This window comes from Sceloporus occidentalis, unplaced genomic scaffold, assembly GCF_023333645.1.
Source record: "Sceloporus occidentalis isolate IW3139 unplaced genomic scaffold, rSceOcc1.0.p SCAF_29, whole genome shotgun sequence".
Taxonomy (NCBI): domain Eukaryota; kingdom Metazoa; phylum Chordata; class Lepidosauria; order Squamata; family Phrynosomatidae; genus Sceloporus; species Sceloporus occidentalis.
The window spans coordinates 6,760,433-6,785,246 of NW_028317009.1; the positions used below are offsets into that span (position 1 = coordinate 6,760,433).

The window sequence follows — 24,814 nt, forward strand, 5'->3', positions numbered from 1 at the left end:
AGGTGATACTGGAGGCCAAATGAGTTTATTAGTTTGCCAAGAGATGAAGTATAAAGAGAGAACAGCAGAGGGCCAAGGACTGAACCTTGGGGGACACCAACCGAAAGTGGAAGGGGCGATGATGTCTTGACAGAGAAGGAACGGTTAGACAGATATGAGGAGATCCAGGAGAGAGCTGTATCTCGAATGCCTATAGAAGCAAGTGAGTCTAGAAGAAGGTGGTGATCAACAGTATCGAAAGCAGCAGAGAGATCCAGTAGAATTAGAATAGAGTAGTGACCTTTTGCTTTGGCAGAGAGCAAGTCATTGGAGACTTTTGTTAGAGCTGCTTCAGTAGAGTGAAGGGGTTTGAAACCAGACTGTAGAGGGTCAAGGAGGGAATTAGAGGAGAGGAAGTTAATGAGGCGGTTGTACACAATCCGTTCAAGCAGCTTAGAGGTAAAAGGAAGCAGAGATAGGGCGGTAGTTAGACAAACAGACGGGATCTGAGGAAGGATTCTTTAGAATTGGTGTGATTAGCGCATGCTTGAAGGCAGATGGTACAGTTCCAGATGATAGAGAAAGATTAAATAGGTGGGTAAGTGATGGACCAAGGGATGGATATAGAGACTTTGTAAGGTGTGAAGGGATGGGGTCAAGGGGACAGGTTGTTGGGTGAGAGGAAGAAAGAAGAGTGGCTATCTCCTTCGGTTGTAGGGGAAAAGGCAGTTAGTATAGTAGGAGTGGAGAGAGTGGTGTTGAGTGGTGTAGGAGGGAGTTGTAAGGAAGAGAGGTCTTTTCTAATAGTCTCGATCTTCTCTTTGAAGTGGGCAGCAAGATCTTGGGCAGTGAGAGAGGTTTGTGGTGTGGGTGTGGAGGGACAGAGAAGGGAGTTGAAAGTAGAAAAAAGGTGTCGTGGGTTGGAAGAAAGAGAGGATATGAGAGTGGAGAAGTAGAGCTGTTTGGTGAGAGAGAGGGCAGAGTTATGTATAATCATACAGAAGTAACTGTTACGAGCCTTTAGGCTACCTATTAGTGATTACGCTTTGTTTCTAATTTCCTTGTAATTACTGTAATTAAAAATCCCCTACAATCATTTATTGCAACACAGGCCTATGAACTAAGGAAGATTTATTTGAAGAGACTTTAAAGGTCATCAGTCTTTATGTATTTCTACATGACTGTTCTTACTTTTTCCGCTTTCAGATAAACATCTTTGTATAAATGCAGGATACACTATTTACTCCTGTGTCATTTAATAGGTGGGCTGACCTATTAAAGATCTCCTCCATTCTCACATGATCCCCTAAAACCTATTCTAAAAAAAAAAAAAAATAGATGCTTAATAGTATAAGGCTGCTTATTGTTAGAACTGATGACTAGACAGAGCATCAAGGTAAGTATTTGGCTTCTAATAACAAACAAAAATTGTGTGACATGGTCAACGATTTTCCATAAACGTTAGTACTGATGAATGTGAAAGTATGGGCTCCTTGTCGTTTATCTGAAGTGTCTTAAAAGAAAATGTCTTGGCTTAACAAGAATCGAAAAAGGGGGGAACAGCACCTTTGTAACAGGACAAATAAGAAAAGCATACTTTCTGGTGTTACTATTGCGTCCATTCTTTCTCCTGCTCCATGTTTTAATCAGTATTACTGCATCTGCTCATGGAGTACAGACTGACTTAGGAAGATTGCTGATAGTGCCAAGCTTCTGTGCGATAGATGCATTTCTTGGATTGTTCTTCTAGAGACCATAAACTAGGAAAAGGTGCAAGAAAAAAATATCCGCAAACAATCATGGAGCCTACTGGAAGTAGCAAAACAGACTTAATGTTGGGCATCTGGGGTACCTGCTGCACATGCTTGACCTCTTAATTTTGTTGAAGTTCAGAATTTCTTAAAACTTATGGGTAGCTTTCTTGAATTCTGATGTCTTTAAAAGAGGGTTTTAATCCATTTAACTGAACATATAGTCATATAGTCTTTTTACTTATTCCAATAAATTCAAATGGAAGATTGACTTATGTTGTACTCATCAGTTATGAGATTCAATGAGAAATTCCTGGATATCTCAGCCAGCAGATGGCTTCTCCCTGGAGACAAATATTACCAAGGGAAAATGAGATGATTTAATGTTCCTGTGTTTCGCCTTCAGCACAATTGCCATGTGTAGGAGTCATGCAAAAATGGGACGCTATTCCTGTGATGTTACCTAGGTACATGAATCATAGCGTGTGCCAGAGCAATTAAGCAATATACTAACTTTTACTACCATAATTGGGTTTCTGATATTAAAGTAAAAGCTTGTGCACTGAACAATTCTTTGGTAAAGGAAGAGTACATAAAATGAGTCCATCTCCAAGAGGGGTAACCAACTACTTTTGCAGTCAAATGCTTCCTCCCATAAGGATACTGGTTTCCGAGGTCGTGGGTATTTGGAGTCCCAGACAATCTTGGACCTGAGTTGTCCGATGGCTTTGTTTTGGACAGCTTGCCCATCTGCTCACCACAAGGCTACCAGAATATCCATTTAAAGTGAATGTGTCTACCAGTGTTTCGCTCCCTTGAGTTGAGACATGATACATACAACATGCCTGGGTTTGGTCTATTAAAAAAAATAAAAATCGGGAGTGCCTATGATACAGAACAGAACATGCAGTTGTCCAACTGCCAACCCGTTTGCGCCACTATGGGAGAGCTGTATGTGTCTAGACATATTCCGACTTACCATTTAACAAGCACTTACAAACGTCCAAAGAATTTATCTACGTATCGCTTTAGTATTTTGTATCATTTTTTAAAAAATGCATTGTTTTGGTTTTGGTAACTGCTTTGAGCAGCCTTTAGAAGGGCCAGTGTGTTCAAAGAGGAATCTTGGATTTTGTACATTCTAAATGCATCTTTATAATTGTACATCCATTTGTGCGTCTTTCTAGATATCATTGCAGATTCCTACATTCTGTAGTGGAGTATCTATCTAAACTCAACGGTAAGTTGCTTTGGGAGATAATAAAGTTATTGGAACTGTTTAACTTTTGTATTCTGATATTTTATCATATTGTTGAAACCTAAATCTGTAGTAAATTTAAATCCTGGACAGATACAATGTGTGGCGTGTTTGACACAGCAGAGCCATATGGTTCCAATATGAATGCTGTCTCCGTTCCTGGACGCCAACACTGGCTGGAGATGAATCTGTAGCCAACAGGTATCTCTTTGGCTGTTGTGGATCCATAATGCTCTGGTAATCAAAAACACCCTCCTTTTCTTCAAGGATACTGTTTTTCTTATAATATTTGTGTATAAGATATCGACGATACATTTTCCTACTCCAGCTGCTTTAGCTTGCTATGGGTTCGAGCTTGGTTCATCAGCATAAAGGCTCTTAAGCTTGGTCAGATAAAAATGCCTCCATCTTCTTTATCCTGGTATTTACATCTGGGGGAAGCCATGTTGCCTCTTAATCCCAATGCCATGTTATCTGTTTGCATGTAAATTTGGAAACCCTAAAACTGTAGAAAACTGCAAACTCTTGAATTGAAAAAAATGGACCAAAACGTAAGAACTCGGTTTAATCACCTTTCCTTCCCTCAAAGATATTTAAAGGTGTCCACTAAACCATTTCCAATCATCCATGAAGCTGTAATGGATGTCTGTAGGAGCCATCCCTGAAAGCCACAACCAAAATGGACGGTAAACATGTTGTGAAGAGGAAAAATTTTTCCAGGAATGGAAGATAACCAGTTTACATTATCAAGAAAAAATCTAAAAATCTGTCCAACCATTATCCTTTCATCCGCAGACAACATTTAGAATGTTTTAATAGTCATCTAACCAATAAACGTTTCCAGTCCATGCTAGATGTTTACAAATGATTATCACATGAACTTTGGACATCAAAAGGCGGACAAAATAATTTTAAGCCTCGGTGATGGTTCAAACATGCTAAAGATATGAATGGAAACTTGTGATCTAATGTTCACATTTTCTATGTAAACTATGTAAAGGCACGCAGTGGCAAACGTACGCTTGATGTTGAAATGGTACAATCGCTTATATCGTGTGATTTTTGCTTTCATTTATTGGACAATGGCAGATAATGCTGGTTATGCTTCTCTATGTGGAGTTGCTTTTATAGAGACTAAATTAGTTTTTGCTCACCATCGATGGCAATGAGGTCACTGGTCGCTGCTGCACTCGCCAAAGACTCGCCGTCTAGCACTTAGACATGTCTGCCAACTAGTGTCTTGTTAAATTGTGGAACCTTTTCAGTTGTAACAGTACAAGAAAATTGAGTTGGAGACGTTTGGTTACAAGACAAGCCTCAGTCTGGAATGCTTTCCCTCGGATCAGTAAGTCTTCGAATTGCAATGTACCTTGGGTCTACATGCTATATACAATTTATTGAAATGAAGCGGTTGACTCATCTGTTTAAACCGTTTGACCATTTTTTTCCCTTTTTGAATTAACTTTGGCGGTAAATAAACTCCAGCTCAACGCAAGCTCCTTGGATCAGTGGCAGTGGTAAGAAACACAACAGCCAGAAAGCGACTCCTGGTAGTCGAAGGATAAAATGAAAAAAAAAAATAGAATTATTCCAGATCTGGATTAAAAATCTACTAGGCTATTTAATTTTCCTTGACTTTGGCTGTTTAACCGTGAGCCAGAGAATAGCAGTTATATAACACATTACATAACAATTGTTAAATTCAATATTTTTATGTGCTTTAAGGATTTTTCTGTATATATGTATATATAATATACATAAATACATGTTTTTCCTATTAAATGCATTCTTCTTAGTCTGCCATCATGTTCCCAGATGCTGTAAATGCATGTGAGATGCGCAGTGCAGATTAGTCTTTGGTTTTTCAGTCTTTTTAACCTTTGTGTTTGGATAAAGTTAAACTGTCTGTAACATATAATTGCATGTCGGAGCCCTTTTCAGTGAAGGGAAGCTTCGTAGCGAACAAAATGCACATGTGTTTAAAGTCAGGGGTGGTGTTTAGAAACTTTAAATACCTCTTCTGTATGGCACTGCACTCCGTGAGCTTACAGGAGGCAAGCTTCTTAAATCCTGCAGGCATCTTGCCTTTAACTATTATCCTGTAACCCCAGCCTTGCTTAGGTAATATTTACTTGGAACTGATGCTATCTTGCCGCCTCAAGAGAAATAGGAAAAAAAAATTGAAGATATTTGATGACACTCGTTCTTTATTTCGTCAGTGAGAGGAAAATTGCCAAGAACACTGACTTCCAGGATGTGATCAAGCGTCCTCTCTTCTGCAGCTCTGACACGGTATAAATAGGAGGGCTTCCAGAGAACCTGCTCAGAAGAGAAATCTTTGAAACCATCTCATGACTCTTCTCTGCAGTCACTTAACTACCTGAGAAGTCCACTTACACAAAGCTAATCCGTCTCACCTGCCGGGACTTACAGCAACCAAAATCCAGGGTGCAAAAGGTAAGCACATTAACTGTTTGGAACACGGGGGGTGCTTTTCTGCACCCACCTTTAAACTATGAAATATCAATTATATTAAGATAGGAATGAGACTATGAAAGTTAAACAAAATACAACTCTGTACTAAGTGTCGACAAACTGCAAAATAGAAGTAAGACTTTTCCGTACACTTTGAAGTACAGATGAGTATTTGTTTCCATAATTTCTTAATGCTGGCACATTCTGAGAACAGCTGAAGGAAACGTCTTTTGTAGTGTCTGTAGTTAAAATTTTTGTTCTAAGCAAACTTTGGTGTTAGTGACCTACCGATATGAAGGTGTAAACCTGTGGTTACTGATGACTGTTTACGTTGTAAATAAGCTCAGCGTGACATCACTGCTGTCATCTGCTGAAGATTTTATATAGTTTGCCAAGCTGATTAATTTCTAAAATGTATTTGCCTCTTCACTTTTCAGATATGCCATATGTGCAGAAAACATGGGTAACAAATGTTATTTTTGTACCTTGTTTCTGCTTAATCTTTCCATTGCTTATCTTGAGGCTTCATCACTTTATACTATTTACGTTTAATGATTTTTAGCTGACAGAAATGGTTGAGAATCCAGAATCACTGTGTCGATCTAAAGTTTATTCAGTTTGGCTGTAGATAGATTTTCCACCGTGCAGAAAATGAGATGCCTTCTGTGTTAACTGTTTGCTGCTCCTTACTGAAGTCCCAAACTTTTCTGTCAAAGAATGATTTACTAGCCACATTCTGAGAAGGAGCGCTTAAAATATGTTTGAAAATTGCTGCGATAAATTGAAACGGTGTGCTGCTGTAAGGTTAGATCTTAATTAAATTTCATGGCTTCCTGCAATGTAGAGATGTTTTAAAATAGTCTTCCGTAGACGTTTTGGCTAGACCTTTCAGAACTCTGTATAGATGATGATTCTGCATTTTCTGCTGATCCGATATTAATACCGACCATTGGGGTGCTTATGATTCATATTATGATCACTGGCCGACCCCCCCCCCCCCCCCCCATTAAACATATGCTTGAATTATTTGTTCTCAAAGTAGTCATGGGAACAAAACCACATTATGCAGCATACACTTATTTAACATTACATTCAGAACGTGCCAAATATTTTGTCCTGACTCAAGATTTTTGTAAACCTTGGGAATAGCCTGATTTACGTATTAACTCTTTAACTGCAGCATAATGTACCAATGTAAACCAACGTCTAGGGTTGGATTGTACCTAGTACAGCTGCCAGAAACCTGATACCTATACATTCTGACATTCCATAATACATATCATTCAATGCTTGTAATAAGTACCATTCATTGGCTTCTATGGTTCCGCTTAATAGAAACAAACTGTGTATTTGGGCATTTTTCTGTGGTGCGTTCGGGGATCGCAGGGCATGTTGTCCAATCAGATGCAGACAGAGAGGGGTGTGCGGTGGAATGCCCGGCATACTCATGCATGTATTGGGGGAGCTGTTTAGTGAACTGGCAGGTAATCTTCAGATGGGTTCAAGACCTGATCACTCGAGTGTGCAGAAGAATAGCCTGCAACGGGTAGCGGGTTTCATGCGTGGGACTGGCACTAAACACGGCCCAGTCACCTACTTCTGGTTGAAGGGTTTGTTGTGCAAGCGTTCATTGGTTGGCAGTTTGTTGGAAGACATGGCTGTGTGCGCCATGTATAGCAGCATTGCTTCTGGCTGGTGTTGGCACTGGTTTACTGCCAGGACAAACGTTTTGGGGCAAGAGATGCATTGTCTTTTGTGGCAGTTAGCTTATTCATGATGCAAGGGGTAAACATCTGGAAGCATGTGCTTTGGTAAACGAGCAGTGTAGTCATGTAGAGGCTTCCAGAGCAGAATGAAAACGGGAACCAAGTGGTTAAATAAAGAGTGGCTTCTCAGGCGACTGCAATTCTTTAAATATTTCCCGTGTCAGTCTTATGGGAAAACACAATGTTTACATATTTATAACCAGGGATGGAAGCAATGAATTCTGAGAAATTGATAGTACACCAGCTGGCTGGAAAAAGACTTACAAGCGGTGATAGGGGGGAGGAAGACAGCTGGAAAGTGGTCTGGCACCAAATAGGTTAAAGCAGACCAACCCCCCAAAACGACACCAGGCGAATATTTCACATCAGACACACAAATAACTGGTTATAGTAACGACTCATAGGCCAATTTCAATGAATGGGCTACTAGTACTAAGAGGTTTTATCACTTCAGATAGTGAAGCCAGTATTCTACAGGGAGAGATTATAAATCCAAGTAATCTTTGGTTCTGAGAGGGTTAAACCCCCACATCTTTTATAGCCTATTCTTTTGCAGGTATATACTGCATTCCCAGCCAGATGGGACAGTGAGGTGATACCATTACCTTCTAGACTCTGCTTATCCCAGGGATGAGTAATCGGACAAGAATCTGGCCAGCGTTAAACCACTGTTTTTGTGTATTAAGAATTTTGCGGCTAGAACATCCCTGTACGTCATGCGGTTTGGAGAGGATTTTTAAAGAAAACTGTGATAATGTTACATTAAATCCTACAACTTTTGGATACTTGCATTTTCACCATGTATTATAATGGGGGAGGGGGAAGAAACTTAATCCTATTTTTGTCTGGTTCTAATATTTTTACTTATCATGGCAGAATGCACGGACTCGGAAGCCTTAGTGACGCTTCCCCATGCCTGTTGGTTATAACTGAGAAATATCAAAACAGTAGTTTCCCTTTTTATTTTAACAGGAATTGAACCCCCCCCCCCAAAAAAAAATCTACTTCATTCCTACTCGACTTCCATAGGATTCGTCCTGAGCATGTCTTCTGCCCTCACTTGGATCTTGCCGCTTGGGATTCTTTTTTGTCTGGTGGACCATTACCACTGCATGTTCTTTCCCAATTCTACCTCCTTGGAGAACTTTCTGAGTAAATATACAGATGAGGTGCCTCACTCCAGAAGCAGGAGAGCCATTTCTAGATCTGACAAAGAGGAGATACTGCAACTTCACAATAAGCTCAGAGGACAAGTTCATCCTTCTGCATCCAATATGGAGTACATGGTGAGTCCGTAGAATCGCTTTTAGTACCAATATGTACCAATGGCTCACATTTCAAGTTCCATCTGTTTTTGGTTTTTTTTCACTTCCATTAGTAAGATAGTGTCCTCTAACATGTATTAGAAACGCCTCCACTGGGGGAGTTTTCAGGTCCGCTCTGTTGGTGACCAGTTGATACGCGTGGGCCGCGTTACTGTATATCCTGAGCTGCCCTCCAGAAGGTACGGGGTGGTCTGCAAACGTATTCATTCACCACAGACATTAACAGACGCAGTCACCGTAGGAGTGTGTGTGCATTTGGGTTTAAATACTTTGTCATTAGGAGTTTTCTGAATGATGCTCGGATTTAATTTAGCTTCACTATAGAGAAGCTGTTTGTTAGCAAATAGATTAGGTTTGCATGTAGCTGCTGTGCAGGCATGGCTGGGGTCTGATTAGAAGCAGATGTGAATTATATTTCACCCGTTTGATGTTTTTTGGCATCCTGATGAATGTGGCCTATGACCTCAGAATCGGCAATTGGGAGAGTATGTAACAATCGCTGTTGAGTGATTTTGCCTGGAATCATATGGTTGTGAACCGAAAACATTGACTGTTAACATGCAGACTCCTCAAAACATAGCAGTGTCCCAAATCTGCTCCAAAAGCAGAAATAGGTGGCTTCCAGCAGGTCCCATATTTCCTAGTAGGCCCCATCTCTATCCATCAGCATCTCAATGCCTCCAGTTCTAAAACTGCTTTAAAGTGCCATGGCTTAAGCTATGCATTGTTTGATGTAGACCCTATTTAGAACTGGAGCTCGTAACAGCTAAACTAGGTACCAACAAAACTAATCTAAAAAAAATAAACCCATCTGATGCTTTTATAGAAGGGACAGGAAGGCCTCGAGAGTTAATCAGATCGTCTGACAACCCTCCATTCCTTACTAGGACAGCTGTTTTGAAGCTGTTCATGTTCTTGACAGCAGAGATCCATTGAAAGAGACTCTTCTCCTAAATGCTAAACAGATCTATTCTGGTAACAGAGGGTTTAACTTTCCCCCTATCCCTGGCTTTTAGAGAGTTTAGGATGGGGCCAGGTTTGGAGGAAGAACTCACAGACAGAACAAGAAAGCACAGAATATTTGGGTTGGCCGGGGATATAAAACTGCCGAAATTACACAGTGTTCACTTGTGTTTACTCGGAGGATTGATGGGTAATGTTTTATATTTGACTTTACTGAATGTGCTTTTCTCGTGGTTTTATAGGGGATTTTGTCAAAATGAAAGGGTTTTATATTCTATTCAGGAAAAAAATAGATGCTTTAAAAAGGTGTAACTTGGAATGAGCATAATGGCTTGTATTTATTCATATGTAAATACTATTGCTGCCTGTTGTATGTTCTAAATATAAGCATGCTAAATGCTGTTTGATGCTGATGTATAGCGTGCTGCGTGAGTTAAATATAAGGCTGCGTTATCAGACCACATCAGCTCGATAAATAGTGTGGGAAACCGTTCAAATACTAGTTGGGAATATTGCACACTGTGACATGGCTATGTAGGCTATGACATCATATTTGTCTATATGCCTGTGCGAAACATATGCATATAATCTAAGCTTTTCCTTGAAAATTTGCTAGCCTGAAGCAGAGCAATTTGCAAATTATTTTTAGAGTTAATGTAATTCTTGCATGACAGAATGTAAATATTTGGTCCAACTCTTATACCTGACGGGAAAGCAAACTTTTACAAAGGCTTCAGGCTACTGCAGGCATTAATATAAGGGGATTCGTTCCCGGCGCAAGTCTGCTAGTAAGATTGGCAAATGTTCATACACCACTAAAAACAGAATTCCTTGCTCTGGGATAGAATCTCTTGATAAAAAATGATTTCATTTTCTTCATATTTTTTTTTTTTTTTTTATTCTGTTGGTTGTTCTGGTCAAGGATGCAAGGGTTAAAGATGCAACGAAGATATGGTTAGAAACTGTAGGCAGTTAATGGGAAGTAACAATTCCGGCTGCAAAGGTATAATATATGAAAGAGTGAACTCAATTCTGGGATTATGGAAAAGTACAGGGAGAGGATGGAGCTGGCAGACAGACCCAGAATGTTTGCCATCAAAAAGTACAGCCTCGGGACCTGATTTCACGATCCTCATCCTGATTTCAGTGACCTCAAGTGACTTTACAAGAGAGAGCATTTTAGGAGAGTCCGGAGTGGCGTCTAGGTGGTACAATGCCCAAGTCCATCTACTACTTAATTTAGGTTTGAGTCAATTGAGGGCAATCAACGTGCAACAAAGTCTCTGCCAACATAAATAACCCTCCCTCCCTCCCTCCCTTAAATTATATTCAATCTTCAGCATGGGGATGTTAAAATTCTCAATATATACATTATTCATGGATTTATGAAAGTCAGGACCTTCAGCTGCCATGTGCTTCATACACATCTGAGGGTTAACTTGCCATGAAGTCCAGTTTGGAGATGGTGGTGTGTGTGGATTCCGGTCAAAAAAGAGTTCTTAAATGCAAATTTTTAAAAACCTTCAAAGTTAGGTCAGGAACAGAGGTCGGGACCGATGTGCCCTCCTTTTACGCTGGTGACATCTTAGAAGATGACTTGATCAAGCTGATAAAACCCAGTGCTAATCTTCGCGTGTTTATTTTTAAATATAACAAAAGGACTTCATTATAATACAAATTTTTGCTTGGAATTGACATGTCTCTGCATTGATAATGCTTACATGTGCGCCTCGTCTACATCTGCCTCAGGACCACGTGCAAGCCCTTACAGCACTGAAACTTACATTTCGAACATGGCCTCACTCACCCTCCTTAATGGAAGTCAGATGAGAAACCAGCGGGTGGGCTATAAAAGTGGTCTGTGTTAAAACGGATTAAACTCAAGATGCACAATTACACCAAAAGTGCCCCTGTGGATGACTTGTATTAATCTGTTTCATGTCTACAAGTTCAACTGAAATCCTTTGCAGGTCAGACATCACGCTTACCCCCTGCAGAATAGACTTTGTGTTGCTTCCCTAATCTTTCAGTGCAAATAACATCTGTTTCGCAGTTTTAAAAAGTTGATTAGAGGAACAGGCCACGTGCCACCACAAGCATTTATCTGTATGTGTAGGGATTGGCTGTTTTTAAGGGCTCGGTTTGGTTTCATTTTATAGTTTGATCACAGCGTATGGACGAGCGGTAAATAATATTGGTTTTTCCTCTGTAGGCTTGGGATGATGAGCTGGAAAAATCATCTGAGGCCTGGGCCCAGGAATGCATCTGGGAGCATGGGCCAGCCAGTTTACTCATGTCAATTGGACAAAATCTGGCTGTGCACTGGGGAAGGTAAGCCATCTTGTTTCAGAACACTGCTATGACTGTAACTGGGAAAATAAGAATTCAGAATTGTACTAGAGCTGGGCTGCGCTCCTCCAGGGCTCTGGAGGCCAAAATATGTCGTTGATCAACCAGACTCTGCCACAGAAGGTATGAGTCGGAGTGTAAGAATTTCCATTAGTCTGCTTAATCTCTTTAATAAAAGCTTATGAGCAGCTGTAGAGCTACAGACAATGTTTTCTATGGTCATCTTTCAACCAGAATTTGCATCGACTTTGTAGAACTTCTTGTCCATCTTTGTAATAGTATTTTTTTGTGGTTCAAGATACCGATCTCCTGCTTTCCATGTCCAGTCTTGGTATGATGAAGTTAAGGACTATACTTATCCTTATCCACACGAGTGTAACCCCTACTGCCCGGAACGGTGCTCTGGACCTATGTGTACTCATTATACGCAGGTATGTTATATCCTAGCCTTGAGTTAGCTGATTAAACCACGGTGCTAACCTTGATGCACTGATTAGACTGGAAAGGCACCTACTGGTCCAGCATGAAAAATACTAATTCCTGTCTTATGCTTTGTTCCCATCTGGTTCCAGATTGTTTGGGCTACCACCAACAAAGTAGGCTGTGCAGTGAATGTTTGCAAGAGGATGAACGTTTGGGGCGAGATTTGGGAGAATGCAGTATACCTGGTTTGCAATTACTCTCCAAAGTAAGGACACTACTGGAAAAGCAGGGGGGAATGAAGCTCTGTGTTTGTCCCAAACCACATTTTGAGATTTAGGTGGAAGGTTCCTGAGTCAGTGAAACATTCATTACAAGAGAAGTTAAACACACTCTCCGCAATGTCCATTGATGACCCTGGGGACTAGGAAACTCCTTATATTTAACCCTGGTTTCTGCTGGAAAGACAAATAGGATAGATAGAAATTTAATATGCAAGAGCAGATTACAGGCTTTGGATATTCAACAACAAAAAAGTCCTTTGTAGACATATCAGTAGCCAAATCTGAAATAGTGAGCTTTGTTTCAAAGAATGAAAATCCTCAGCCCAGTTTTAAATCATCCGTTTTGTAGTGTAAAAAATTTTTTTTTAATCTTATTGGCTTTTCATCTTCTTGGATTTCTCTGTGCTTCAAAGCGTCCTACTATTCATTCATAAAGGCAAATCACTGGTTTTTCCCATCAGTCCTGAAAGCTGTCATCACAGGCACACACTAGGGGCATTCATAAGGGTTTTAGTTTCTTAGCTTGAGCATACTGGAAACACAGAATGTTTATGACCGACATGTCAAACTTTTCTTCTTATTTTACTCTAGGGGTAACTGGATCGGCGAAGCTCCTTACAAGAATGGGAGACCATGCTCACAATGTCCACCAAGCTACGGTGGCAGTTGCAAGAATAATCTCTGCTACAAAGGTAGGCGTATAATTCCTTCATCAGTACAGAATGTACCTGTTTTTATCTGAGAAACGTGTTGGTAATAGAGTGTTACTCCTAACACCAACACTGTATAGAGAAACTTGATCGCTCAGTCTCAGCAAGCTGTGAAGCTGGAAGAGTCGGGCTCATGACATAAGACGTTGTTTTTAACCTTGGAGAATATTTGCAAGAAAACGTTCAGAAATGATCTACTAAATATTCATCCAGTGCCCTACGTCCCAGATATGGCACGTGATGTGATATTTGGTGTATACAGTCAGGATATAAACATAAAAACTGATTATTGTACAACTCTCTGTAAATGTAATTTTGAACTGGGAATTTGGTCTGGCGAGCCTTGTAACTATAAGTGGAAATTATGATGTGTCTGTGATTTCAGGGAAGGCTGTCTGCTTTAAACACTCCTCTCCTTTGCTCTGTGGAAGTGCAAAGGTGTGAATAAACTACTGCTATTCCCCTTCCACAGAGACCTGCAACACTTGTCCATAGTGTATTTCGTAAAGACCAATCAACTTTAATGCCCATTTCCCTGAATGGGTGTGATGACGTTTTGGAGTAAATTGTTTAATCAGCTGTGAAAGCCATTAAGTGAGCGTCGGTCCCATCATTCATAAAAATAAAGAAAAAAAATAGGCCAAGAATTTAGAAAATTCCTATCGAAACTATAAAGGGCTGCCCAGCACCCAAATATTTAACATGTTATTGAATGTTCCTTCAAGAATGAAGCATTTTTTTTTTTATTATTCCAATCATTAAAACTAGAATTGGTAGTTTGTAGTCGGTCTCAAAACTTCCTCGGTTAATAAATTGTTACATTGCACATGGCATGTGGCTACGTCCTGCAATTTCTATTAAGGGCCTCTGCCAGGCCTTGCCAAAATATTTAAAGATGTTTTTCATTTTCCAAAGTAACTGTTCCATATGCAGTGATCTGCAGGACTGTGGACAGATGACCTAATTTAATTTCTCATGGGGGGGAAAAACAAAAAATCTTTAATTTAGGATTATTTAATATAATTTCGTTATACCCACCAACTGCAAGCTAAATGTTAACGTATTTAAATTCGTTCCTTTGAGACAAAAACCAGAGCCCTGTCTTTATTTACTTAGAGAGTATACTTAATCATGGCTGCATGTTCTTAGAATATTCAGTTCTCAATACGAGCTTCTGTAATTGATGAGTTTTGGATCCAAATTAGTCTGTTCAGAACCGAGATGCCAAAGACGTGATCCGACTTAAACAAATACACCGTGTTCTGTTCTCTAAATATCTGGATGTCTAGGTTTGTTTAGTACTTTTTACTAGAGGAGTTATGCTCAACTGGTAGCAATTAGAAAATGTTAACTGAGGGTCATGACTACAGGTTTGAATTGAGAACAGAGGTCTCTAAGCCGAAGAGTCTTGCTGCAGTCTTTGGTGACGGAAGGGTGGTTAGTTTCCAAAATTGAATGAATATTGTCCAGAGATCTGAAACCCCCTTTTTTTTTTTTTTGTTTTTTTTTTTATATTCATGACTTCCAGGTGACAAACGCAGCGGAATACTGGAGACGGATGAAACAAATGAAGTTGAGGCTCCTCGCGTCCCAGAGGAAACACATGTTTGGGTCCCAGAGAGAGTCAACAAACCGAAAGTGGTGCCAAAAACCACACAGCCATCCACAGAAAACCTCATGAGTAAGAATTTCTTGTAGCAAGGTTCTAAAGCCTGCTTTGGAACTGCAGAATTTTTTTTTCTAATTCAGATGGATACTAAAACAAAATTTTTGTGCGGAAGACTAGTAGGAATAAACACATAATTGCATGCAATGTGGCATCTACTCCGATTCTCTGAATTGTTCTGATTCTCAAAATATTCTGAAGATTATGAAATATTAAAAATATAATTTCTTTGCTCTGTCACCTTGACTTTAGGGGCTTGCGCAGGTTTATGCTTACATACTGATCTGGTCCTCGTGTCTCCTTTCTTTTCCTAGCTCAAGTGATCAAGTGTGAAACAAAAATGAGAGACAAATGCAAAGGGTCCACCTGCAACAGGTATGCTTCAGCTTTTACCCAAAGTTCATACATTTGTCCAAAAATATGTTTAACTTAAAATAAAGCGATATTTCAGTAGGCTAAAGAATGTTGGACTGGGAGCTGCATGTCTCTTGTGCAAAAGGCTTTATTCTATAGATCCACATTACGCTGATTTTAGAACAATATAATGCAACTACAGGCAATTATTATAAATTATATAATATATACTGTGTAGAAAACAGGGATAATTTCGCCTTCTCCATCTCACCTACTTGGCAAGAGCTATAGTTTAAATAAATGATTTTACTGATTGATTTTCCAAAAAATAATTGAACTATACAACGCCCGTTGACCAAAGGCACTATTTATCATCCTCCGGGAGCAATGCGTAGCTTTCACCTCCTGTGTTTTTATTAAACACATAGAAGATTGATAGATACTTTGGATAATGTACTGCTAGGATCACCATGGAGATTTACCACAGCAGAGCCGTGCCAGAGTTAAAAGAAGGTTTAGCCATCAAAGCTTTTGCACTGACTCATGAGAAGCGTATGGAACAGCTCGGAGGAGTGAGATCTCTGCACAATACCTATACTGTCCTCGTGTATACGTTTTAGACTCACTAGGTTTGTTGCCGAGATAGAAAAACAAACTTGAAGTCCCTTCGTGTAGGATTGGTACTATACGTAATATATTTCACGGTTTTCCTTTTCATTGTATCGCCGATGTTCCAAGGCTTTTCCCAAGTTCTATTAGAAGATACAATGTAGTATTCGAAAAAATACAAGGGTTTGTGTTAACACCTGCAGCGGTATTTGCTTTCTTCAGTGTTCTTATTTCTGCAATCCTAATATTTTTTCAGCTTTCAGACGTAATGTGACCAAGAACTGTTTTCTTCGTAGGTACTTGTGTCCTGCAGGTTGTGCAAACAAAAAGGCCAAAGTCATCGGAACCCTCTTCTATGATAGTGTAAGTAGATTCCATTCTTACATGTCCTTGCAATGGCGTGACTTGCTTTATGAAGAAAAGGTGGTTATCTGTCGGATTTTAACTGGAGATACCAACTGAGGACTAGAGTAGATAGCCATGTCCTTTATTGATTAAAGTAAGACAAGTGTATTCTTTTTCTAGAGGAATTTCTGTAACATTCTGTATAACCGGTCTTCTCCTTGTGCCAAGAATGTTAGTTTTCTGCATATAATAAAGTATCGTGTCCTTATTCCCGCAGATGTCCAGTATCTGCCGCGCGGCCCTTCATTACGGAGTCATTGATAATAACGGGGGTTTGGTGGATATAACAAGGAAAGGAAAGTTCCAATATTTTGTGAAATCTACCAGGAATGGCGTTGGGTCTTTAAGGTAAAGATTTTGATCTTTTAAATAATTGTGCAGACTTATGGATAATTATATAGATCTAGCTGTATCTAACTGTCCTGCTGATGCCTTATTCTGTTTTCTTTCTTTGCAGTAAATATAAGCCTTCTAATGCTTTCATGGTCTCAAAAGTGTCTGGTAAGTAAGGGTCAGTTACTACGTTGGGGCAATGTGATTTAGGGGATTTTTGGGGCTGAAACGTATGTTTTATTATTGAATTTTCTTTAAATATTGCATTTGCCTTTATTTGCAGTTCAAACACTTGATTGTTACTCAACAGTAGCAGAGATCTGCCAGTTTGAAAAACCAGCCAAACACTGTCCCAGGTAAGACCCCCTCAAGTTCTCTAGAGATCCCTGCGGACACTTTAATGGGACGGGGGGAGTGATTTACATTCGGTCTTCCAGAAAGACAATTTCGTTTGAATTAGATGACATGCTGCATCATAAAAATTCCCCTTTTGAATGTGCTGTGAAATGGAAATTTATAGGAAACGGGAATCTATTCAAACACTCAGGGATTGTGGAATGATTTCTCTCTTCTGCAAGATGTAGATTTAAGTAGCTGGCTTCCCTTTTCTTGCTATGTAAATGCACATTCCAGGTGCCCATTAAAACATTGGACAAGTGAGGGGTTTTTTTCTTACTTCATTGTTGGCAGGCTTTTGGGGGATTGGAAATAACCAGCTAATATTTTTTTTAATTTCAGGTTTTACTGTCCAGCACACTGTAAGAATGAGCCTTCATACTGGGCCCCGGTGATTGGCAACAATATTTATGCAGACGTGAGTTTTAATCTTATGATTTTTTTAGTGTGCAATAATTTCTCAAAGGTTAAGGGGGTCGTAAAGGTTCACGATATGCGCTAGAAATCAGACTACAAATATGGGTAGAATTCTATGTTAAGCTGGGGGCATATTTAATGCACTATCCTTTTTTCTAGGGTTTTGAACTGTATTTGCTTTCGCTTGTTTTGTTTCTTTTCTCTGCTATTATCACCCTACTATTATGATTGAGTTTTCTAGGATTTACTTGTAAGCTCCTTGTTTCATTTGTAAATCCCATATATACCAACTGTTTAGGAATATGGATCTAATGACCATTTACTCCCGGTTAGAAGCTAATTAGTCTATAAATCACACTATATAGGCTTTTAATGTGAGACACCTATCAAAAGGCAGAGTCGAGCCCACTGCCTCTTCGGGCCATCTTTGGTAGTGAAATTGCTTCAAATAAAATATGAATTGTCTCAATACACTAGAGTATAGTTTCTCATGAATTGCACGTCTGGTTTTTTTTGGCTGGCTACATGGTGTTTTATAATATATCCTTAACATGCTACATGTCACACACCCAGGCAGAGATATGAACCAAAGCCTGGGATATTATCTACCTCCACTATCTACTTCTCTGTATTTCCACAAATACACCCCCCCCCCAAAGTGATTCACTGAAACGTCTTCAGGCTCCAAATGTTTACAAAGGAACATGTGGAATGCATCTGTGTCACATGCTGAGTTTTGGTCATATGATGTGTTTTATTATTGGGTTCTACAAAAAAACTATTTTGAAATACCCCTTGTTATCCCCGTCTGTGTAAACTGTGTCATGGGATTTCCAAAAGGAAATGTTTACATATTTATGTGTGGATGCACCAGATTTTGGACACCTAACTCAAAAAGAGAGAAGAGTGAGTGAGTACTGAATAACAGTCTAGGAATCTCAAAATCATATGCCTTGTGGCAAGTAAGGGTGTCAATCACCATTTAAATCCACTTATCCTCATCTTGTGAACCCATAAAAGAACTAGAAGCAGGAAAACTGCTGTACCGTGTGTATCTCTAGCGGTAATCCGTAACCGGATCATTGTCCAATCCTGCTCTGCAGCCTCAGCTCCTGATTTAGGTAGGACATGACAAATATATCATGTGATGGCCCAAGAGAAAAACTGTCTTGCAAACAAAGTTTGTTCCCAGCACACAAAGTTCAGGAGACAAATTTAGATTTACTGATTAACCTGCTTCAAAGTTGGGTTCCTCGGCCCAATCTTCCTAATAAAGCTATTTTCTCTGGTTCTTCCCTTGTATGGAATGGAATCCTTTTGCCAAATAAATGTAGAATGTTCGCCAACAGATATGTGAAAGTGCAGAGAATAGCTGGCAACGGCATTTTAAGACCAATATACAACATGTACAACAGTAAAGACATTTGTAGTGCTGTTAACTCGGCTTAACTGGCACTTGGACTAAGGGGAAACTCGCTTCTCCGAAAGATTGTATCTTGTTGGAGCTTGCAAGTTTGGCTTAACTTGTCAGATAATGCGATATGTTATCTTTTTCACATGGCCGTCTGGTTAGTTTCCTCGGGCAGTCAAATTTGTTTTAGCTGTAACATCTGCTGTACAGTCGCCAAACCAGAAGCCTTGGGTCTGGATGTTACCAACAGTGGCCTGTCAAAGCGCCTTGATTTGTTAGCAATATGATGACCGTGCATAAAATCGCTTATAATCCGGTGTGAGATCCGCTAACCTTCCAGCTGTGACCTACAATATTTACGAATCCAATATTACAACAGCAGGCGTTATTTCTAGTCTGTGTCAACTTATTAATGGCTTTGAGGAGAGACCCGTACTTATATCAATATATTCTGAATTTTCAGACCTCAAGTATCTGTAAAACCGCTGTGCACGCGGGAGCGATAAAAGACGAAACAGGAGGCTATGTGGACGTGATGCCCGTGGACAAGAAGAACCATTACTTTGGCTCCAACAAAAATGGAATAAACTCGGAAAGGTACTCAAAACGCCGCAATTAATGACAGTCCTCGGGTCCTATAGAGTTTAAATGCAATAACAGTGCTACATACAGTTTGTAGCACCATTAAGTGAAAGGCTATGTTATTACCACAGCTATAATGATGCCACGGGTGGTGAAATATGTATGATGGTGAACCCCACGGAAGCATCCTGCACTAAACTACATAAAGAACAATCTAAATTGTTCTCTTAAAACCAGAAAACCCCACAGATTTCTCAATAAGCAAGAGGAAGTCTTATAAAGCAACCCTCATCACGCAAACTGTAATACCATGATGTGCAGGCTTGGATCAATCATTTTGTGTGGTTAGATGTACGGTTGTATGTTAACTGTATGATGGTCTAACATAGGTTAACCGCAGAACAGCTTTAGAGACCATACAGTTTAAATGTGTCCGCTTTATGTATAGTTTTGTAATAAACTTTTTTTCCTTGTTTTAGCGTCAGAAATCGTAAGGAGGGTAAAGCGTTCCGGATCTTTGCTGTGAAACAATAACTGGTATATATTTAATGGACAGAATGGAAGCGTTGTCAGCAGCATCCTTAGAACTTTAAGGTCACAGACATTCCTCCCCCCCCCCCCCCCCAAAAAAAAAAAACCCACTTGAAAGGTTTATCTCAAAACATCTGCCATCTTCGTCGGCCATATATTTTTATTTTTTACCATCTACGTGAGTTCAAGGAAAACGAATCTGGTTCACACCTCTCCAAGTCCGATGATCAGAAACGGAATTAAACAGCCAACAACTAGTTAACGCAACTGAGCAAATATTGCCATCAGCCTTACTTATAGAGAGCGGTAATGTGTAAAAATGTATTATGTGGTTGATTTCAACATGCTATTGACTAACCCAGAGTTTAGATAATACATCCGATGGCGATATTTCACAATTGTTTTGAAGGACATATTGCCACATGTTTGTGAAATGTCCAATTTTACACTTCCGAACCTGGCCCACAAGGTATTGTACATAATTGCCTTTTTAAGTATTGTATTTTATTTTTTATTTTTTTTTATATACACAGCAGTGCTGGTTGGTCAATAATGTCCTTATTTTATTACCTAGAGGATATTTGCCTCTTTATTTTATATGTACATAGGAAATTTGTCTAAAGTGTATTTGTTTATGCCACACTAAATCCTTTTCTGTTACACCTGTAAATATTCTCCAACATACATACAAAGCTCTTATAACCGTTAAATGTTTGGGATGCAAATAACGCAGTACACATAACTGGGATAGCTTTTTAAGCACTTCTACAGATATATATATATTTTTTAAATGTCCATTATTGCAGGTACCGATTTTGGTGCTATTTTTAAGGTCCCCATAAAATGTTGGTTTTTGCCAACCTCACACTTAGTAGTACTGTTAGTGGATGGAGTATATTTTTCCTTAATATAGGAAAACTGTAAGCTATGCATTGTTCTTACTAAGATTAACAGATATATAGATTTCCATCTATATAGCAGTTAGCAAGCCAAGTCAGACAACATTAACAAAATAGTAAATAAAAGGATGGGTTTGAGCTGGCTCGCACTCTTCCACTCTTGATGAACCTAACTCACCCAGTGTCATACCAATATAAAGCGGAGAATTAGCTACTTATGTGAAAGTTTGCTGCCATAATGCACCACTTGTCATCCCAGAATGCAATGTATGAGATTATTTACACTGCGTGGTGGGAGCATGCTCACCAGCCTCTCGCCTGTAACAAATGTTATCCAACTGATGGGGAAGGCACAATGAATATGTTATGCCCTAGCTGAAGGGAGGCTTGCCATCTACACATTTTGAAGTGATGGGTTCACTATAAGCACAGGGATTTTCAGTAAATAGAAACCCCGTTCCCAGCTCTAAACATCTATGAAAAGACACTCACAGCCCTGTCAATTGATAGTCCTGAAAATATTCCAAGTTACATCAAATGGTTTCCTGCTTTGGGTTGGCAATATCGACAACTGTACGCCATGCGGCTTCTGAAGTTTTACTGATCATTTACTCATGATTCACAGAACAGAGTGTGTGTCTAGTTTAATCAAAGCTGTGATCACTGAGACGGTGAATAATATCGTCAGATTCATATAGATAAATTAAATAAATCAGGGTGATCCAGAAAATATAGATGCGAGAATATCTTGGGCAGATACTTTCAGAAAATATACCCCGTGCTCTGTTATACAGTAAATATATGTACCCTATATACCGTCTAAATCAGGCTGTAAACTTTTGTTCCACTTTAGTTCATGTTAACTGTATGTAACCTCTGTGGCGGTGCAGGCTGTACCTTAACGTGCGCCACTGCATAGTGGCTTTATTTTCTGTCCATTAATGGTGATATTCTTGATTCCTGTGTTGTCCTCATAAAACGTTTCTCCCTGCATAATCGCTACAAATCAGTAATTGACCCCAAATATATGTCCTATAGTGCTACATACCTGGCAGTGATCGGCTGCCAACCAAGAACCTTTGGCAAAATGTAAAGTATGTAGGGAACCTGCTAATTACCTAAATCTCTCATGATTAGCTGGCATGGCATCATGGGAGGTGTAGTCCATCAACAGCTGGAAGGCAGCATATTCATAACCTTAGTTAACCCCATTCACTGACTTGTTAGCGATCGTGTTGGCTACCTCAACCTTCAGTTTTGTGTTTTGGCTTTTTTCTATGAAAAAAAAGTTTGCACCTTTCTCTGTATAAATGTTCAGTGTACATTATGTATAAACCGTATTCTTAGCATGAATTCATAGCATGAACTCCTATGCCGTTATTTTACAGTTGGATACAAGTGTATCTCTTGTCTTTGAGTCTCAGATGGAAAATAAAGAGGATTTAGAAACAGATATACTGAATGTTTTGTGTTCATGGGCTTTTAAAATTGTAAATGCTACAAAACGTGCTTCAGATTGGCGTGCAAATATAAATTCGGTGCTATCCTTTAACACAACCATACCATCTTAAATACAAAAACACTTTTCTAATGTGAGGATTGTAAATAGGATGGGAGAGAGATTTGGATGTAGGCCCTTTGAGAATGTAGAGAGAGGGTTACAAAGATGTGCTTTACGCCAAAAGGGGCATTCCTTTTATACCCCGTCTGAGGGATATTGCTGTGGCTTAAAGCATGTAGAAAATTAATTTACTGGTGACCAACTTTAATGTAAATAGTGCAAATAACCCTCAAAGTTTAAAGGTATTGTTTGGTTTAAAGGTATCGTTTGTCTTAGGTAGGTTAATATACTAAATATATTATCTTGGTAGATTTCAACTGTATTGTATGAAGGAATATAGTACTAGACTTGACCTACTCATAATGATCAAGGGTTGGAAGCGTTCTGTAGTGGGCTGAACACTATGATCAAACCCAGGCCCGTGATAATATTCATAAAATGGAAAATAAGACTACTTTAAGACTTATGTGCATTAATGATAAACTCGAGCTATAAGGCCAGCCTGCCTAGGTAAAAAGCCACATACACACATGGTCGCCTTGGTCAAACAATAAAAACCATACACGTAACGTGTATAAAGGTATCGATGGAAGCTCCCAGCAGTATGGATATGGAGTACTTTATGCTGTACACCGAATTAAAAAGATGGATTATTTCTCTTCAAGTTGGTCTTTTGCCTTGGGGGGAAAAAACCTTAACCACCACCATGGCACACCAACCCAACAATGTTGCGAATGTGAGCCTTCGATTAACGTCATTAGTTACCCAAAAGTATGTCTGGGAGGTTCTTAGCTCACTTAACTGCAATAAGATACACTGGCACCAAAAGCTAAAGAGCTGAAAAGCTGGATAACCAAATGTATTTCTATTCAAACCTCATTTCATCACAGGGAACACTAGAAGACGGCGGATACACATAGAGCAACAATGGACGGGGTCCAAGGTGTGACTGAGAGAACATCTGCTTCCAGTAGAAATCATCTATCCTGGAAGATCAAGCCAAACCAAATAGGGACACTCCTTACAAACAGCTCTCCAGAAGTAAACATCCTCTTTGGATAATTAGATATTCTAATGGCCAGCTCTGTGTAGCAGTAGGAGATCAAATGCAATCGAAAATAATTAAGTGGATTATCTTTGTGGAGCTTTTCACATTGGTCACACGAGTCGGAGAAACAGATTTATACTGACATTTAGATTTTAGCTAATGGAGTGGGAAAATCATATGGTCATGATGGACTATGCCAGGCGTTAATAATAATCCTAGCACGTTGTATTTCACGTGTTGTAGAAGTCAGGTCTGCTATCGAGAAGCATGGTAGGGTTTTCTGCATTCACAACATGTTAGTTCTCCAGAAGACCTGTCTGACTTTCAGAATTCTGTGGAAGTGACACCAGGCAGCCCAATTCAAGAACCTGTGCTGGCCTCTTAAGACAATAAGGTCTTCTGGAAATTGGAAAAGGTTCACCAACGAGTTTGGTAAGTTATGCCTGTCTGACACAGCGCTGGTTGTATCAAACGGCTTCGCTAAGCAGCGCCATTAAAAGCGATCCTTCAAGTGGCCTTAGGATGAATAATTAGTCCATTTCCTGCAATTATATATTAAGCTTCAATGAGATGTACATGGTCAGTGGGGTTGACATTTCAAATTCGATACCAAGCGTGATATTTGTTTGCGTTGTAGCGTTACCCTTTTCTGCTTTGTTTTCAAAGTTTGTTACTTTTCAGACTGAGTTTTTAAAGTAAACACTACCGAGCCTCGGCAGTCGTATAAATATTAGCAATCCATAACTCAACAATTCCGTCATCTAAATATTAGGAATAGCTTTCAGCCTTTACATAAAGAGAAGGAGCAGTGTCTGTTTTTGCCTTCACACCAAAGTGCCTCTGTCACATCAAACGTCTGCTTTAAGATTGGAGACTCTCTCTTGGCTACAAATTAGGCAGCGTGTTCTGCTTTTATTGTCTTATTTCGGTTTCCAGCAGGTAAGCGAGGCCAGTATTGTAGAACTGTTGACTTTTGGCTGGTGGGTTTCATTTATTTCTTGCTTTTTCAAGACCGTAAAATGTGTTTGAAAGCAAATTGGGAGGGGTTGCACAAACAAAAAGGGGTCTCGCTAAATTAGACAATTTGTAGCTTTTTAAAATACTGGCCGAGTAAGCAGAATGTTGGTGCAATGATTAATAACTGCCATGCATAAACAGGTTAGGTGTCAAACTCAAGATCGCTGACAGAGACTGATTTTTATTTCTTCTATCATATTTTCAAAAGAAAAAATTCAGGCAGGTGGTAGCCTCCTTCCGAGAAGCAGAGGCTCCTCTTCACTTCCACAGATGGCTTCTGTTTGACACTGGATGAATTCCAAGTA

General features: G+C 39.5%; 1 protein-coding gene across 1 annotated transcript; it reads left to right on the top strand.

Moving 5' to 3' along the window:
- The first annotated feature begins 8,272 nt into the window (after positions 1-8,272).
- Positions 8,273-19,987, top strand: LOC149299232 (cysteine-rich secretory protein LCCL domain-containing 2-like). The gene is made up of 14 exons (XM_089486418.1): positions 8,273-8,515; positions 11,730-11,848; positions 12,165-12,297; positions 12,439-12,554; positions 13,162-13,262; positions 14,809-14,961; positions 15,261-15,321; positions 16,206-16,272; positions 16,532-16,662; positions 16,772-16,815; positions 16,931-17,003; positions 17,386-17,461; positions 19,335-19,468; positions 19,933-19,987. Exons 1-14 carry the CDS (start codon positions 8,273-8,275, stop codon positions 19,985-19,987), a joined length of 1,506 nt encoding a protein of 501 aa, XP_089342544.1.
- Positions 19,988-24,814: the final 4,827 nt, after the last annotated feature.

Bases quoted from the DNA above. Each gene is read 5' to 3' on its own strand.
- LOC149299232 (XM_089486418.1), top strand. From the start codon at position 8,273: ATGTCTTCTGCCCTCACTTGGATCTTGCCGCTTGGGATTCTTTTTTGT. The intron at 14,962-15,260 runs GTAAGAATTTCT...TTCTTTTCCTAG, and splicing joins ATCCACAGAAAACCTCATGA to CTCAAGTGATCAAGTGTGAA. The intron at 17,004-17,385 runs GTAAGACCCCCT...TTTTAATTTCAG, and splicing joins CCAGCCAAACACTGTCCCAG to GTTTTACTGTCCAGCACACT.